Here is an 18,901-nt window from a genome sequence, read left to right as displayed (position 1 = left end):
CTGACTGAGCTCTCTCCCGGCCACACCCTCTCTTGCCTTTCCACTTGAAATTATCTAGGAACTGTAATTTGAGATTTAGGAGACTGGCTTCTCCTATGTTTTAAAGGAAGGCCATCAAGAGTTAGGCGGCAGCTTCGATAGACTGCTGTGGTGGTCGGGTGGTGGAAAGCCCGAGACGCTGACAATAACAAAATTGAACATCAGGACTGAAATATGGAATCGCTGTCATAAGAATGCCAGGCAGCAGGTCTAATCAGATTTCCATCAATGCAGCTGACCTTTTGGAATCAGCTGACACATGACGGCTCTTCAGATGCCAAACATTTTATCAGTGAGTGATTCAGTTATGGCCCCGTGTCTGGCGCCTGGTACTTCACCAGAAGGATATTATCAGAGGTCCTGAGTCCCAGGCAGTGGCCCTGCACCAGGGGAGGGAGAATGGGGACCCACGAGTGTGGCTAGCCCAGAGCCACTGCGGAACAAGTGAATAGGGAAGGAGAGGGGCGCCTGGAGTCCTGAATTAGTCAGCCTTGTGCTTGACTAATGTGTTTAAGTTAGGCTTTTCCCCCCAGTGAGTGAATGCTGGGCTGTACATTAAATTATCTCTCAGAATGGGTGCCAGTGGCTAATTCCCTGTTGAAGGAAGTCAGTGTTCTTCCCCCCCACTCACACCAAGTGTGTCAATCTCCTCCTCGCTCCTCGGCCATCCACATGGTGATGTGAGGACGTTTGTCTTCCGTGTCCTTCCCCATGGAAGCTTTGTCTCCATAATTTTCCTACTATTCAAAAATCCGAGGTGTTCAGAAGAAACTGGGTAACCCAAGCCAGGCTCAGGTATTCCTGACTAAGGGGGGATTCCTTTCCACCTAAGACTGTTGTCTTCAGCCAGCATACACCTGACAGAATACGGTTCAAAGCCAGCCCCACGCCTGTGCTTTACCAGGGAGCAGTTTCCAGAGTCAAGATGAGCACCTGGGAGAAAAAAAGTCTGTATAGTTGTAGTATGTTTTAAATCCTAGTATTAAAAAAAAATAGTAATAAAAGCCCATCTGGTTAAGATGGTGATTCACTTAGGAAAAGATGGAAACAGAAGTCTTGGTGGAGTGGGAAGGAGGATCATTCTTTTCTCTCCGTTCTCCTCCTTGAGCTATTGTGAAATGATGGTGACGAAAATCTGGATTCTGGATTGTGCAAAGGAGAGCAAAACCCTTGGAATGTTCTTGGCGTGCTCTCTCGGGAGTTTCTCGGGGACAGCCAGCCCTCTTCTGAAGCTGTGTTGGTGGTCTGAGAGGCTCTGGCAGGGGGTCCTGTGGACTCTGGGGAGGCTGGCGGAGGGTGCTGTAGGTGAGGAAGGTGTGAGAATCACACAGGAAACTCCCCGTTCTTCCGGGGCCAGCAGCACACCCACTTACACACCCCTCCCTGAGTTAACTCGGCCCACAGATGACTCCTGGGAAGAGAGCCAGGCCCAGCCTAGCTTCTGAGGAGTGGACTCAGTCCTTCTGTGTGCCAGAGCCAGGTGAAGTAAAGCCGAACCCCAGAGCCTGGTACAGGTTAACACCCCAGAAATGACTGCAGTAGTGGACCCTCGTCACCTCTCTGAAGACTGCAAAGGTTTGAGCGTCCTTTCGTAAACTTGTCTAGAGGGAGGCTGTCTCTTTAGTGAGAAGGAACAATGAAGGGCTCTTTCCATTGGGTAAAGCCGTTGCATGCTTATTTTAACATGTGAGCGTGGTAATCTACGTATTCCAAAGATACGTATTTATGTAAAATGCCTGTCTCATATGTCAGCATATCTGCAGATGTTAATAAACACGGGATGTTGGACGGGACAGGACTCTTTGGTACAGGAGCACTGCAGCTGGGCAGGCCAGTCTGTTGGGCACTTTAAAGGCATCCTCCGTGCCAGTGGCCAAACACTTGTGCTTGTGTTTCTGAGAGTTTTGTTTGAGATTGGATGCTGCCCCCGGGGTATTTTCTCTGCCCTCGTGTTTTGGGAGAGCCGTCCTTTCCTGGTGAGGCTGGCTTTGGGAGAAACCTCATCCCCCACGGCTGACAGCCAATACCCCATCTACCAGACCTCCTCAAAGGCAGCCTGGCGTGGTCATTGACACCCACAGGCTGTGGCCGTCACTGCTGACTCTCTTCATGTGGACTCCGTAGGACAAGAGGATGGGGCTTATTTTGGTTTCTGGAGAGCAGAGAGTGGGTGATGCCACCGAGGCAGATGGGCTTTGTGCTCCCTCCTTCGCTTCCGACAGCTCTGTCTGAGTGGCGGCACCTCCGGTCAGCTCAGCTCTGCTCAGCTTTGCCGTCCCCCTCAGCACTTGGAGGACTCGGGAGCCTGGGTCCGCTTCACATGCGCACACTTGTCAGGAGGCATGACGGCATTCAGGGCTGGCATACTGTAGATGATGAATAATTCATGCGGCCTCTGGTGCTTGCTACTGTTTCCAGTAAAGGCATTCTCAAAGCCCAGGCTGGTTTAACAATCCGGTAATATGATTCTATATTGATTATCGACCTGCCTTAGACACTAACTGGAAGATAAAAGTTGACAAACATTAGCAGAGTAAGTTTTAAATTTGACAGTAGCCCTGTGTGGGCACTACACCAGAATCTGTCTTACCTTCTCCCTTCCCCTTCCCCTTCCCCCCAGCTCCACTGAAGGATAAGATTGCCTGGTGTTTACCAAAGATTCTTTGACATCCTCTGGGCCCTCCTCCAGGGTAGAATCTAAATTTCAATAAAAACACTATGCATTGTCATTAAGGTGTAGTAACATATGTTTTCTGGTCAAAAACTATAATTGGATCGTTTTTCCAAGTGAAAGAGGCCATGGTAATCAAGTTACAGTAGCTCAGGATCTCTTAGTATGTCTACATTCAAATAATGTATGGTAGCAAGTGTGTTATTTTTAATAAATCCAGGGACTTCTGCTGCTATTTGTGCTGCACAAGGAAGGAATTTTCATTTTGGTTTTCAGGAAAGTTAGGGTAAATTCCAGTAAAATCTTACATGGCAGAGGAGGTTCTAGGCAAATAGAATAAGCTGTAAATGGATGCAATTTTTAGAGGCTAAACCCAGAAAGAAAATAGCTTTTTTTTCCTTTATTTTAATTGACTCCCTTTTTACTCCGTGGCATATTTTGAAGGTATCTGGAGTCTCCACTTGCTGCCAGCTGGAATCCGAAGAAAGTATCTCTAGAACTCAGTAGTTGACTTGAATCTCAGTCATAATTAGATTGGAATTTGGCAAATTATTTCAAGACTTAAAATCAGGCATGCTTTATGTTTGGAACAAAAAAGGGTTTCGTTGTTCTGTATTTAAAAAAACAGTGCTCGATATAGGGAACATTGGCAATGTATTTGTTGTTGTTTTGAGTGTTTCTGACCTGTCTAGGCTTGCCCTAAATTCACTGTGTAGCCCAGGTTGGCCTTGACCTCTTGGCTGGTATCCTGCGTCATCCTGCTGGGATGCAGTACTGGGATTATAGCACGGGATGCCATGCTTGGCTATAGCAATATAGTTTGGATGGACTTTCCTTTTTTATGAAGGGATACTTTGAATGGACATGAGTCTGACCATGATTAAACATCATCTCTATTCTCATTATTGTTTGTTTTCAAACAAATCCTACCCCTTCACTACTAGGGTAGATCACCCTATTTCCTCTCCTAGAATACCTCGAAAGCATTAGCTGGTTAAATGGTTGCTGAAGCAGCTTTTGATGTATTCATTCGTTCCCTTCAGATATAAAAGAAATGCACGAGCTAGTATTTGCATATGATTAATAGTAATTTAGGCATCTGAGATATCCAGCCCTCTATTTTATATTTAAATGTGGCTGCTGACACGTAGGTCTCCATCGTTACATACACACTTTACAGGCTGCCGTGAGAGCCAGGATAATCAGCAGAAGATGGGTGTTTAACATGACTTCGTGCTGTGTCACTCATTTCCAAAGAGGGGAAGAAGACATCTGGATGCCTCTTGGGTTTTCTGGGAGAGGAAGAAGATAGTGGGCGAGTTTTCCTGCTTTAAGAGGCACTCGTAGCTCCTTCTGCAAATGAGCTCTGCCTGTGTCCAGGAAGGTGGGTCAATCAGAGCACGCCATTGCCAGGAACCTGCTGCAGGAGTGAGAACATGCTGCAGGAGCGTAGGGCACCCAGGCCCCAGAAAACAGCAACAGCCAGGGCTCTGAGAGCTCTGCTGAGTTTCCCCTCCCCCACCATGCCGGCCACTCTTTCCCCAGGTGTGGGACTACACCACGCTGCCTGCAAGACCTTAATTTGATGGACAGACACTATGAACCCCGCATTTCCTTTCTCCATGCTGCTGTTCAGGGGACCCACGCCGCATGCTGATGTGTGAACTGAAGCAGTCTTCCGGGAGTTGTGGGACACACTGTTTCGGTCTTGGTTAGTTAGCATGGTAGCAGAGCGGCGAATGCCTCTCTACTGATTATTTCAAAGTGGCTTCCATACAAAGACGACGGTGGCCATGTGACTGCACAAGCACACTGCATTACTTCACTCCGCTCTCTCCCTTTCAAGGCTCTTGGCGGCACCCACGACTTTATTGTTTTTAACTTTCAAGATACTCTCACTGTGGTAGTCTCTAATTGGTGACATCGACAGTTTCTCCCATGTGTCATCCTCCCTCGACTTGGCATTCCCTTCATGCAATTAATTCACTAAGCGCCTCTCCACAGGTGGCAGGTGTTGTTCAGAGTAATCTCTGTCATTTATGACCTCAGAAGACCCACTAGCACTTCCGGGCCAAAGATGTGTTTGGCGGCCATCCAACAGGAGACCGTGGGTCGGGGACAGGACATGAGTATTGAGACAGAAGCTGTGAGAGCCTGTTGTCATCCACGATGGGTGGGTTGGTCACTAGAGGAGCTGGAGGGCGTCTTGGTATTCTGGTGACCCTGTTGGTTTCCAGGGCAGGTCCGACTGTGGCCACTTCTCACCCCGACTTCAATCTCGGTGCCTCTTGACCCCAGACACGGCCACCGCCTCTTCTCACTCCTGGAACCACAGCGACCGAAGGCTCACTTTCCCCTTGTTGATATGACTATTCTTTGGTGGACTTCAAAGTCATTTTTTTTTTCTGATATAAGTGTACAATATGGAGTTAAAGAAGGAGAGAACAGATCTGTTGGGCGCAGGGTACTGATTAAGTACTTGCTGTCTAGAGAAAAAGACATGGGTCAAATCTCAGCTTTTGCCATGTAACCTTGGATAAGCTTCTTAATTTAAAATGTTTTTGGTTTTTTGGTGGTGTGTGTGTATTGCATGTATAAATTCACATAGATATGGACATGTCTGTGCACATGTGTGTGGAGGTCAGAGGTCAACACTGGCTGTTTTCCTCCATTGCTTTCTACCTCACATTTTCAGAACAGATGCTCTCACTGAACCTAGAGCTCACGGATTGGCTAGGCTGGCTGGCCAGTGAGCTCCAGGTATCCCCCTTGTCTCTGCCTAGCCCACCACCAGAGCTGGGATTACTGAGGCCTACCTCAGTAGCCAGGGTTTTGTTTGTTTTTTAAATGTGCATGCTGGGAATAGAACTCAGATCTTCAGGTTTATATAGCAAGCACTGTACTAACAGAGCCGTCTTCCTGGCCTCAAGTTTCTTAATTTTTTTTTTTTTCTGGGGAATGGGTGTTGCCTTAGTTAGCATTTCTGTTGCTGTGGTAAAATATCATGATCAAAATCAGCTTGGGAAGGAAAGGCTTTATCTCAGCTTGCAGATGTCGTCATCCAGGGAAGTCAGGGCAGGAGTTAAAGCCGTGGGGGGAAACCGCTTACTGGCTGGCTCTCCATGCTTGCTCAGCCTGCTTATACCATTCTGGACCACCTGCCCAGGGCGGTCCCCCGATCAATCATCAGTCAAGAACATCACCACGGCTCGTCTGTGGGGGCATTTTCTCAGCTGAGGTTACCTCTTCTCAGGGGTTAAGGCTGTCACCCAGATTAGCCTTGAACCTGCTGTGTCACTGATGATGACCTTGGACTCCACATTCTCTTCCTCCACTTCCCAAGTCATATGACACCACACCCAGCTTGAGTTCTTAATTTCTTCATCCTAAATTTCTACATCTGCAAAAGTAGAGGTAGCACAGCTCCCCGCTTCCTAGGAGCATGGAGATTAGATGGGAACAGCTATAAAACACACGCCCCACCCGGAAGAATGAACAGTTCCAGCCAAGCATCCAAGTCCTTTCAATTAATTAGATTGTTGGCCAATCCTTTGGAATCTTTGGAATCCTAGTTCTAGTTTGGATTGTTTTTGCTTTTAGGTTTTTTGTTTGTTTGTTTTGTTGTTGTTGTTTTTTAACAGATTCTAGTTTAGTTATTTCTGCTTTTAGGTATTATTCATTTTATGTGAATCCTACAAGAATAAACCTTATAGTGTGTGAGAGACCAAGACTGCCCTTGACTGACATCCAAAACCAAGGGGTAACCCCGCCCTCAGATTTATTTACTTTCTACGTCATCACAGTAATGCATGTTCCTACATTTATATACACATAGCAGCTTCTCCCCTGATGGGGAAGCCAGAGAATGGGGACATTTCCTGGTCTGGCTTCCTAACTGGGCATTGCTGTTATGGGATACGATGTTTCTTGATGAGACTTTCTGCTTTGTCCTTACTTTTCATAGCTGAATGAATTGGTCATCTACTAAGTGCCTAACTGTTCCTCGTCTGACCCATGTAAGGGGGCATGCACCGTTTCCCTGTAAAGGACCCGATTCTAAGATCTCACGTCTCCCTGGATCTGAGTTGCTGTTACTGCTACTACTTCTACAATGGCTTTTCCCTTCTGATTTATTAAATGACCCTTTAACAATGAAAAAGAAGAGTGTGGTGTTGGTGCACACCTATAATCCAGCACTCAGGAGGCAGAGGAAGGTGGATCTCTGTGAGTTTGAGGCCAGCCTGGTCTACATAGTGAGTTCCAGGACAGCCAGGGCTAAAAGTAGAAACCCTGTCTTCAAAAGAAAACAAAATATTAAAATAAAAAAATAAATATAAAAGAATTTTTTTTAAATGTGGCCAGCAAGATGGCTCCATGGGTAAAGAAAGGCACTTAACTACCAAACCCACATGGAGCAGGAGAGAACCAACTTCTACAAGTTGTCCTTTGACTGCCACACATGTGCTGTGGCAACACACACACACACACACACACACACACACACACACACACACACACACACAGACACACACACAGAGAGAGAGAGAGAGAGAGAGAGAGAGAGAGAGAGAGAGAGAGAGAGAGAGAGAGAGAATATTTTTAAAAAATAGTGAAAAAAACAAAAACCGAACACTCTTCACTTAGGGATCCACACGAAGAAGGCCTGAGGACTGTTGCTGACCTAGGATATTAGAGACTCAGTGGGTGTGGAGTGAGCAGTTACATAAAAACAATTCAGGAGCTTGAGATGACCCAGGTTACTCCAGGAAGGAGAATCTGTGTCCAGTGACTTCCCTGGCTGCCAGCATCTGCTCATATATCCCACAGCACAAAAGAAAACGTTACAGAATGAGGAAAACTTCAAATTGGATTGGAACGCTAATTTTCAAGATTGGCAGTTTCTAAGCTCATCTCTCCTCTCATTATCACAATGGCCTCTTTTGGTATATGAAATGTGATTTTAAAAAAAACTTAGAGGGCAGTTTCTGGATTTTGCATTTCCTTATCAGTTGTTGAGTATAAAATTGAGATCCTAACACTCCTCATGGCTCATCAGTATCCAATGTCTGCGGTGAGAAGATAAAATGAAGACATGGTCACGTATACATCTTGTTTATATGAGACAAACTTTCATGTAGCCCAGGCTGCTTTTCAAACTTGCTGTGCAGTCAGGATGACCTTGAACTTCTTATCCTCCTGCACCTAACCCCCACCGGGAGCCCTGGGATTACAAGCGTGCCGGACCAGACCTGGTTTATGGGTGGAACTGGGTTTCATTGAGACTATGACTATGAAGTAAATCTTAATCCTACTTAATCTGAAAGACTTCAATTTTTGATTCAAAGAGGGAGGGGTGGATGGAGATCCTTCCCACCAAACTTAAAGAAATGCTGCCCAGGAGGGAACAATAGATAGGTTTATAAGGATCAAATTCTGAGAAACACAAGATCTGAACACTTGTGTTCACAGTCTAGAGTGAACTTTGTAAAGGATTCGATTCGATGGTAAATATTTTGGCCTTTGTGATGTAAAAGGTTGCTGGCACAACTATGTAACTGGGAGTCCGGCAAAAAGACAGCCACAGGTAGCACACAAATGAATGGGCAGAGGTGCATTGCAATACAATTGTGTGTGCAGCAGCAAGCATTTCTTTACAGACCAGTGGGCTAGGCTATTGAAAGAAATAAAAACAAGCAAGCCGTGGGAAATATTTTGAAATAGAAATTATGGTTTGATACAATGGAGTTTTGTTTTGTTTAACAAGACATGTTTTAGAAATGAAAGCAGAAAAAAAGCATGTTGGTCATTCATTAGATAAATTTTCCATCGTGTTAGTGCACTTTCGCCAATATGAGAAGTATTCCAGAAATGTGTCTTGTTACACAGGACACCTACTCTGAAAGGCTGTTCGAAAACGCGTTTACCGTGAATGCTAATGTTTTTGCTTAGCTTCAAAATGAAAGAGAAGAATTAGGAGAAATGAAAAACACCTAATTAATGTGATTTGATTTTGTGCCACTCTTAAGTTTTTATCTGGCTCGTGTGCCCTAGATTTATATAAAGGAACTAAATGGACGACCAGGGATGTTTTCTCTAATAATTAGGAAGCAATGTGTAGAATTCAAGTGGGGTTTTTCTGCCTCATTTGCCCTTCATATAGATTTTTTTTTTTTTTTGATTTTTCGAGACAGGGTAGATTTTAAATTATGGGCATCACAGGTTTCTTGTCCATATTTGAAGAGACACTGAAACATGGAAATAACGCTAGGGAACGAAAGGGAGGTTGTTTTGGTTTTGGCTAAAAATCTGATACTTCTTTACTCTGTTGCATTCTGTTTGGACCTAGTAGGCTAAGCTTCGTGGGGTTCTACTGAGTAAATCCAGATAGAGAAGCGTCCAGAGCATAGTTTGGGGAAGTTAAGAAGGAGTAGTGCTGTGATGAATCCTAGTTCTATTAAAGCTTTACCAAAGCTTAATATTTCCCAGTTCTTCTTGGGTCTGTACGCGCCCTGACCCATTTATCCACCTATCTAGGGAGCTTCTCTCTTCCCCAACTCTCTCCTTCTTCCTCCACACCCCCTTCCCTCCATTGCTTTCTGTCTCTTCCTGGTGGCCATGTCAAAGTGCACATGGGGAAAAAGGTTTAAAGATCTAAACAGTTTTGCTGCATTCACTTCACTATTGTTTCCTGGGCCCCAGTCTGTACACTCACCATGTGAGGAGCTGGGGCCGCAGCAGTGAAAGCCGTGATTCTTTCATCCACGTGGGCATCCGTAACCAAGGCACACACTTCACCAGCCAGCATCCAGACGGCCAAGAAGCTCATGAGAAGTCTGTCATTAACCCTCAACGAGATACACACCAGGCCCCAGTGAACTGCTGTTGTATGTCTGTCTGTCTCAATGGCTATGGTGAGACAGACCACTGGTGCTGGGTGCCAGAAACTATACGGAGCAGCTGTGGCTTTACATGGCTAACAGGCACAGACACCACACCAATTCCTTAGAGTAGTATTTGGCAAAACCATCAAAAGGATGTATATACACACAAATGTGTGTGTAATCCATAGCATGAATGTCCACTAACAAAATGTGCGATAATATTCATAGCATATTTTTTCATAGTAGTACCAAACTATAAAAAAAAATCCCAAATGTCCCCAAACTAGAAGATGGCCACATTGATATGGTGCATTGTTTCAATGAATATCAATTCAAAATAAAAATATACAATGTTTTATATACAATATGGAAGCTTCACACAGGTATTATGTTGAACAAAAGGAGCCAAACAGAGAGTCCATGCCACATGGATCCTCTTTAAAGTTGAAACTCCAACAGCACCCTTCAGCCTTAATGGACTGCAGTGTGGTGTGGGGACCAAGGGTTCCTTGGGGGATGTTAGACATGTTTTAGATCTTGGCCCTGGTGGTGGTCACTGGGTTGTGAAGATTTACCTAAGTGTCTGCTTGAAGTTGTGGTCTTCACAGTAGATAAAATAGATTTCAGTAAAATCTTAGCATCGTAAGTGAGGTAGATCCAAGCACTACTGAAGAATGCTTGAAAGTCCAAGTTAAAGGTTATCTGTGCAATCTGAACCCCATCAAAAATCCAGAAAATACAGAAAATCCACAAAGGGGTAGACAGTGGTTTCTGGATCTGATAATTGTGTTTATTTCTCAAAAATTTTGGTGCTTTTGAATTTTCTGTGAACAAATGTATATTACTTTTATACCAGAAACCTTTTAATGGGAGAAATGGTAATTGTGGTGTTACCTGACAAAGTTTGACAGCTTGCAAATGAGATTTTTGACTTTTAGGGATGAAGTAGCAATTCAGAATCAGGTTGTGGAGTAAGAGAGAGCTTCCCAGAGGAATAAACTATGGGAGGGGCTGGGTTGTCATCGAGGGAAGGGTGTGGATGAACACAGGCATCAGAAATGACTCATGAACCTTAGATGATGTTTCCTTGGACCTGTGGGCCTCAACCAGTGTTGTGCAGACTCTCTTTTCTATTCCCCGTATCCTGCAGTCCTTTGAGTACGTTGACTTCTGCAATCCTACCACGACGATCTCCTATGCCAGTGACAACTTTTACTCTTTGTTGCTGAGATGACTGTGTAGCTGGAACTATGTAGATCAGGCTGGCCTTGAACTCACAGAGATACACCTACCTCTGTCTCCCAAGTCCTGGAACTAAAGGTGTGTGCCAACACCTGTGCTTCCATTTGAGTTGTTTTTATCTTTTTGTTTTTTGAGACAGGGATTCTCTGTGTAGCCCTGACTGTCCTGGAACTTACTCTGTAGACCAGGCTCACCTCAAACCCAGAGATCCGCCTGCCTCTGCCTCCTGAGTGCTGGGATTAAAGGTGTGCACACAAACACACGCTCCATTTGCATTTTTACAAGCTTTTTTTTCTAGCCCTTCTATTTCTGGGCATTACCATCTGCTTCATTTTTCATTTTGAGGTTGGGGCTTCTCTCCTGTTGCTCTGTATGCCAATGAGAAATTAAAGATCAGCTGTGCCAAGCTATTCCCTCCTCCCAAAAAAGATGGATAAAAGAAAAAGGAACCTCAACACACTATGGGGCAGGGAGTCCATTTGTGCTCTTGAGGAGACCCACCACCAACTTCATCCTGACCTAGGCTGCTTTTGTTTGCTTGGCCTGAAGAACTCTTGTGTTGGGAGCCTTTAAGGGAATAGTTTGCATCGGAAATAGAAAGCAAGACACTTTGTTTAGTTAAAGGACTGTTACAGGGCCTCAGACAACAATGTGTGTTGCAAAGTATTTGTTTAACTGTGAAAAGATGTGTTGCATTTGTTTAACTAGGTAAAGATGTGTTGCAGTTTTACCTTGCCTGCCTAAGGCACCTAATTGGTCTAATAAAACGCTGAATGGCCAATACAAGGGAGGAGGTAAGGATAGGCGGGGCTTACTCTCAGGCAGGGAGAGTAAGGAGGAGGAGGAGACAACAGGGTCCAGCCAGCCAGACACGGAGTAAACTGGAAAGTAGGACATACAGAATGAAAGTAAAAAGCCCAAAGGCAAAATGTAGATGAATAGAAAGAGGTTAAATTAAGTTAAAAGAGCTAGTGGGACAAGCCTAAGCTAAGGCTGAACATTCACAATTGATAATAAGTCTCCGTGTCTTTATTTAGAGGCTGGTTGGCCCAAAGAAAGTATCCGCTGCAAACGGCTCAACGGGCACTGACTGGCTTGCCTTTCTGCCCTCCTTGGCTTTTTCTTATACTTTTTTTTTTACTGATGGATGCACATTTATAATTGTGAAGTAAAGGAGTAAAAATCTTGAAATCCGCGGGGTGGTGGTGGCGGCGGCGGCGGCGGCGGCGGCGGCGGCGGCGGCGGCGGCGGCGGCGGCGGCGGCACACGCCTTTAATCCCAGCACTTGGGAGGCAGAGGCAGAGGCAGGCGGATCTCTGTGAGTTCGAGGCCAGCCTGGGCTACCAAGTGAGTCCCAGGAAAGGTGCAAAGCTACACAGGAAAACCCTGTCACAAAAAAAAATCTTGAAATCCATTATTTCTGATTCTGTTCTCAGCAAACCTTGAGTTTAATTAGTCAATCTTCATATTCTTAGTGATAGCCGAGGATGAACAGAAATCCTACTCCCCTCCTTTTTCTTTTCTTTCTCTCTCTCTCTCTCTTTTTTAACAGCCTCTCCCTTTCTTGACAGGGTAAGTAATGGACTATACAGTATGACTGGAAATTGTAATCAATAAAATTTACACATCTTCAACTCCAATGCCAGGGAAGACCGCCAAGTAGGACCTGCAGTGATAGATTGTGTACCCTAATAAAATTTGCCTGAAGAACAAGCACTAGGTTAAACACAGAGGCCAAGCAGTGGTGACACACACCTTTAATCCCAGCACTAGGAAGGAAGTGAAATGGCTGGGCGGAGAAAGGTATATAAGGTGTGAGGAGACAGGAACTCAAGGCTTTTCAGCCTGAGGAGTCCTGGAGGTGAGACATGGCAGTGGCTTGTTCCTTTGTCTCTCTCATCTTTCAGCATTTATCCCAATATCTGGCTCTCGGACTTTTTATTATAAGACCATTTTAAGATTCATGTTACAAGGACCATTTAGTTGAACTGAGAGGCTCTCACATTTTTTATGCAGAGGGCACTTCTAGTAACTTTGAAGCTATAGATGCAGTTTTAATCTTTTTTTCAAGGCAATCCACAGTAAGTAGATGTTTGTAAAGCTTTCTCTCCATCCCAGGAAAAGATTAAAAACCAGGACAAGCATATCAGTGTCTTCCAGGCTCACAGTTCAGTGGTTTGTTTCGTGGCTTTGTGGCCCCAGACTTGACCTCTGGGTGGATGGAGGCTACTGTAGCCTCTATCTTCCACCTCTCTCCAGTGGTCTCTGCTGTCTGCTGGACTCCACTCACTCCGTGGATATTCTGATGACATCATGAACCAAGTGTTCCATTGGACATGAGCTCACTGTCTGTCATCTCTTTCCAAAAAACCTGTTCTCTTTTTCTTACTCTGCTTCTAGGTGGTCTCTCAGGCAGTGAGTAATCTTCAGGGTTCTTTTCAATGTCACTATCATGAAGATGTATTTTCACTTTAGGTGGTATCTGTGACATTTCATGCTGTCCCTTTGTGTGTTGGGGTCACCTTCTAGCTACACTGCCCATTCCTGGTTGAGTACAGGAGACTGTGCAAGAAGGGAATGGTTCAGTCATGGAACTGTTTCCTATAACTTCTCTGTGGACAATCTTGTCTCATTCCTGTGCTCAGCCATCAAGCTGCCTTTTTCTCTTGCTACCTCAGCTTATGCTGCATGCTCCTCCCACAGCTGACAAGTCTCCATTTCCAGTTTCCTTTTGGATTCAGGATCTGCAGAGACTACCCCACACTCTGTCCCTTCTTGTACAGCTGGACATGCACCCATCACTCAATGCCATTCACCGGGAAGCGCCCTAAATTGTCACTTGCTCCTGTCACTGATATGTCCTTTTTGTGTTTCTAAAAGTTCATGGAATGAGTGTTTGTTGTGGGCTAGATATCTTGATTATGATATATAGCAAGATGGAGAGAAGCTATGAGTTTCCACTGGGATACATGTTGGCATAAACCTAGTGGAGAAATAAGAATGGATTTCAAAATCATACTGAGTAGAAAAAGCTATAGACGTAAGGGCACATATGGATGCATCTATGGAATGTACAAAAAGAGATAGAAATCGTAACAGCTGTTATCTCTGATGTGTGGACCAGGGATTTCTGGGAGTAGGAAGTGTTCTGTCCCTAGACAGAAGATGGACATTATATGGTGAATGAATGTTACAGCTCATTGAGCCATGCATTTAAGATCTATGCGTTTTACTTAATGTATGTTCATGAAAAATAACAAAATCAATTTATACTAAAATGATTTTGGAGTAAGATGCATAATAGTATTCCACTAGCTGTCAAAGAAGAAAGCATATGGACAGCTCTGAATGCAAAATGGTGGAGAAAGAAGACATATTCTTGTATTTGTGACTAGGGAAAGTGGCAGAATTTGCTTCCAAAGTGCTCCTACTCACACACTCAATCACTTGGCAATATAGGACATGATCCACAAGAGATTGAAATCTGATTTTAGAAATGAACATATGGATCTTTAATGTGGACCCTTCCAAAGTTTCTAAAAAAAATCTTATGCCCTAAAATTTGTGGTCTTAAAATACTTGCCTTCACCCACTACATGAAATAAATCACAACTGTTTGTTTTAAGCTTGGCCTGTGGGGGCTGACGGCACACAGTTGGGAATAACTACGCCTTTCTTCCCAGGCTGAAAGCTTTCCGACCATGGCAGGACTGGGACTGACGCTGGAAGGTGGAGTTGACTTCACATCACAATATGAATATCCCATTGTAAAATAGCAGTAGTCGCCTCAAACTGCACAGACCCTTTCCTTTGTAAAATGAGGATATAATTGCTTTATACTTATTTACCACTCACAATTATCTCTGGATCCATCTGCTGCTTCTAATTAAGTTTCTATTCTCACCCCTTTGGGTATTTTTCTTTGTCATGTCTAAATTAACCTTTATGGGGTGTTTCTGTCCGTCAGAAACTATCAAGGGCTTTAATTGACACACGGAGAGATACTGGCATTTTACCCGCTTCACAGATGAGGCAGCCAAGACTCAGGAAGTGAAGAAATTGGGGCCGAGGAGATGGCTAGGTTGGTAAAAGTCCTGGCTGCGCGTGCTCGAGGGCCTGAGTTTCAATCCCCAGAACTGGGCATGGCCATGAGCATCCTGTAACTCTAGCCCTTCGGCTGCCAAGGTTGTGACAGGAGAATGGCGGCAATCACGGGCTGTTTCTGTCTCAGAAAGTGCTGGTACTTGCTTGTGGCTATTGGTGTTATGGTCAGTTTCTGTGTGGTTTATTTTGGTAGATTAATTCTTGGTCTCCAAACATGTAATTTAGCATTCCTCATAGTAAAAAATAAAGCATATAAATGTATGTTCTTTCTTGAGAAATATTCTTATGCCATATTCCTATTAAATACACTCTAAAGCATGCATACGTGTTCATGGTACATGTCTGTGCTGACATATCCTCTTGCACTCTGTAACAGATTATCCTGAAGCTATTGCACACTCTGTTTTGACAAACAATAGAGTCCTGCACAGTGATTCTGCCCTAGAGCATTTCCATATGAAAGACTGCCAGTTTTCTATCCAATAAACTGTCCCTAGCAGATAAAGGATGCAGCGGACTGGCTATTCGATCAGCTCCAGACTCCGGAAACTTCTCTATTGTTAGAAAAATCATTGTCCATCTATAGCCACATATAAAACAGTGTGTTCCAAAACCATCTACAGCTGTGGACTTCAAAATAGCCAAAGGCATCTTTTATTCATATTAAAGCCTTGGAGTTGCCTTTGGGAGTTCAGGTTATTTTCAAGCTGGGAATTCTGAGTAGGGGTGGAGTTTTGAGGGAAACGCTATTCTCAGGGGCGAGCCGCTGCTCTTCAGTCGAGCATGTGGGTCTCTCATCTCACAGAGTCACTGCTGTGATTAACACACTTGTGGGTTTACAGCACTAGGGCGAAACCAAGTGCTGAGTGGGTCTGTGAAGAGTGGGTCCATGCAAAACGTGCTTGTGGGCATGTGCCAGTAGCTCTCTGGGAATTCTAGTCCACTCAGGAGAGAAGGCCATGGACATACTTTTCAGAGCCATGCATCGTGCCCCAGGGGAGGCTGTGCACATGTGGGTGGATGGTCTCCAACTGGGACTCACCCCAGTCCCTCCCTCCCTTCATTTCCTGTGATCTAAGGGAGCTTCCTTCTGGAGAACCTTCTACTTAGAATACTCTTCTCTGCCCTCCCCAAACCCCTTTCGTTTCTTAATAAATCTGTCTTCAAAGACCAGTGGGGACACCAGGGTCCCCACAGTCCCAGCAGTGTCAGGCTGACTCAGGCTTTCCTCGGGCACGTCCACAAAATCCAGGCACATCACAATGGAACTCACTTGATGTGCCCCATCCATTTGCTTGTGTGTCATTGTTGGGGCTGAAATAGAAATATGGGAAACTGTTCGTGTAAATGGGACACATAAGCCATTTCTGTGTTCAGAAATATTTTTTAACCTGTTGGGTGTGGTGACGCACTTGGGAGGCAGAAGCAGGGGGATCGTGGGTTTAAGGCTAGTCCAGCTACATGAAAACAAAGCCCAAACAAAAAAGATGAGAAACTAATAGGGACCATAAGCCGTGTTCTCACACTGCCTTGCAACCCATGGACACCGCACCTGCATGTTGAGGTTGTATTTATTGGGTTGTTCTATACTTAGGCATTCCCGTGCCTGAGAGGGCTTCTGGCTGGTTCATCAGTAAAGCTGCTAACATCTGGCCCATCGACATCTGTGCACTCAATACATGTTTGTATTTTTATGTTAATTAATGTGCATGTGAGAAGGGGTTGTTTGTGCACATTTATGCACATGTGTGTGGATACCAGAAGTCACCCTTGGGTGTCATTCCTCAGGAACCATCCACCTTATTTTTTGCGACAGGGTCTCTCACTGAGGTCTAGGTCTTACCAACTATTCTAGGCTGGCTGGAAAGTGAACCCTAGGATTCTGCCGTCTCCACCTGCCCAGCGTTGGGGTTACTGGTGTGTTATCATGCCAAACATTTGACATCAGTGATGGGGATGTCATCCATTCATGTTCACAAAGCAAGAACTTTACCCACTGAGACATGTCCCTGGCCTCTCGGTACATATTTGCAGAATAAAGTTAATGCCTCAGTTGTAGTTTCCTGTAATGGTCTCTGTCTATTGCCTGTCTGTGGGTATAAGGATAAATGTTAGGATGCAATCGGGGATGATGCTGGTTTGGCAAAGTGACAACTGCAGGTTCTCCTCCTAAATCCGTGACCTTATTAGCCCTGGGTGGCTTTCTAGGTTTCAAGTACCAGGCATGATTTTGCTTTATACATTTTTATGACCATAACCTGCAGGGAATTCTGCAAATTCAAAGTTCCAATCTAAAGGTGGGTAATCTCCAGGGAAGAAACCAGCAAACAAGAGACCTGGCTGCGACATAGAGGGGACATGGTTACCTGGGCTACTGGACATTTCCGAGAAATCAGCAGAGAACTTGAGGCCTGCCAGAATGAGTCAGGGCTTTTCAGTGTTGAGAGAGATAAATTATAAATACTTCCAGCCGGGCCACTGGAAATGCTTCCCTCTGCATTCTCCCTCCCAGGAGACCTCTGGAGGAGGGGAAGCGGGCAGGCAGGCAGGCGCAGTGCACCTGCTCACGGTCAGCACCTCTGCTAGCCCACGCGCAGAGTGCTGATGCTTGGAGCTGCAGCTTCCACGCTCCGTGAGTTATCCTGCCGGCAAGGACAGCCTGTTTCCTGATTACTGGGACAGCTTCCTGTGGCCACAGCTGGTGGGGGCCTCTGGGCATATGCCTGCCACTTAGTGCCTTCCAGATCAGTGGCACTTAGACAAACTCTGGCCAAGAGCTTGAAGCTGTTTGTGCCTCACTGTGCCATAAAATGTGGGTGTCTTCCTCTCCTACCAAAGCAGCCGACTATGGCGACATGTTTATCTGTGGTCAAACAGTTTGATCCAAGAATTGGGGTTCACGTTTGACAGTAGCCTCTGATGGGATATTGTCACTCTTCTTGTTGAGTGTCCAGTGTGTGTGGAGCCCCCTGGAAAGGAAAGGGGGTGAGGGGACAGTTGCTTAGCAGCTGGCAGGAGATGCAGACAGTCTAGAAGCAGCCCTATGATGAGGAAGGCTGTGTCAGTACTGAGCAGAGCTGTCGTCTGGAGATAGAATGGACGTGTGTCCTGGCCACACTGCTCCTGGAAGCCTCACAGGAAGAGGTAACAGCTGCATTCTTCAGGTCAGGGGGATTTCCAGGAGGTTCTAACGGGAAGCAGGCTGAGGAATGTTAGCAAATGAGAGAAATATATGGCAGAGGGTAAGGGGTTGGAGTATGAAGCACATTCCTCTGCAGCAGGTCTGACGAAATGTGACCTGTGCCGTGTCTCGGTGCTCTGACTCTGTGGAGGAGATCCATGGAGACCCTCGTCTAACACTGCGCCTGGGAGCCCTGGGCACACTCGTGCTCTCTCTCTGAGCACATCTTGTCTGTGGCTGCTTCTTGAGAGTCTCAAGCCTGACTCTCACTGCTTCTTGAAAATCGTGCCTATGGAGAATGTTGTCAGGGAGTAATTTGAGACACTTGATGTCCGTTAACTAATTGTGCTTCAGTCCTCAGAGTACCTCAGTCCTGAATGCTCAGCAGATTTTATGTAGTATCTGAATTATTGATGGAGATGATGCAGGAGAGGGGGCTTGGCAGCTCGCTCTGTTTTGAGCAGGTCTTGGGCGAGTGGTATTACGGGAAGAAAGGCAGATGCTCGCGGGGATGGACGAAGCAGGCCTTGCGGAGGAGCCTTGCCCTGATGGAAGCCTGTGCCAGTATACCCAGAAAATCACAGCCTGCTTTGGAGGGATAGGTAAGACCCCTTCGGGCTAGGCTTGCACGGAGGTTGAGACTGCAGACGAGCAAAAGACCAAGCTGTGTTGCTGGCAGGAAGCATGCCTCAGAAGAGAAGCTCCAGTGGTTCTGATGATGCTTGCTGGGAATTCCGATGGCACCCTTCTCTCTCCAGCCTTCTCACTTACACACACACACAC

The 18,901-nt window shown here is 45.5% G+C and overlaps 1 protein-coding gene across 3 annotated transcripts in view; it reads left to right on the top strand.

The window, feature by feature from the left end:
* Ablim1 (actin binding LIM protein 1) overlaps positions 1–18,901 on the top strand; it is a 314,113-nt gene that overhangs the window by 97,384 nt on the left and 197,828 nt on the right. The window contains exon 1 of one of the 3 annotated variants that reach the window (XM_076563377.1): positions 1,003–1,614. The exons of the other annotated variants lie outside the window; for them this stretch is intronic. Coding sequence (XP_076419492.1) covers positions 1,569–1,614 — 46 coding nt within the window. The 5' untranslated portion in view covers positions 1,003–1,568. Of the gene's footprint in view, positions 1–1,002; positions 1,615–18,901 lie in introns of those variants that run through there. 3 annotated transcript variants of the gene reach the window in all.

Source organism: Peromyscus maniculatus, chromosome 1 (assembly GCF_049852395.1).
Source record: "Peromyscus maniculatus bairdii isolate BWxNUB_F1_BW_parent chromosome 1, HU_Pman_BW_mat_3.1, whole genome shotgun sequence".
Lineage (NCBI taxonomy): Eukaryota > Metazoa > Chordata > Mammalia > Rodentia > Cricetidae > Peromyscus > Peromyscus maniculatus.
This window is presented reverse-complemented; position numbering and strand designations above follow the sequence as displayed.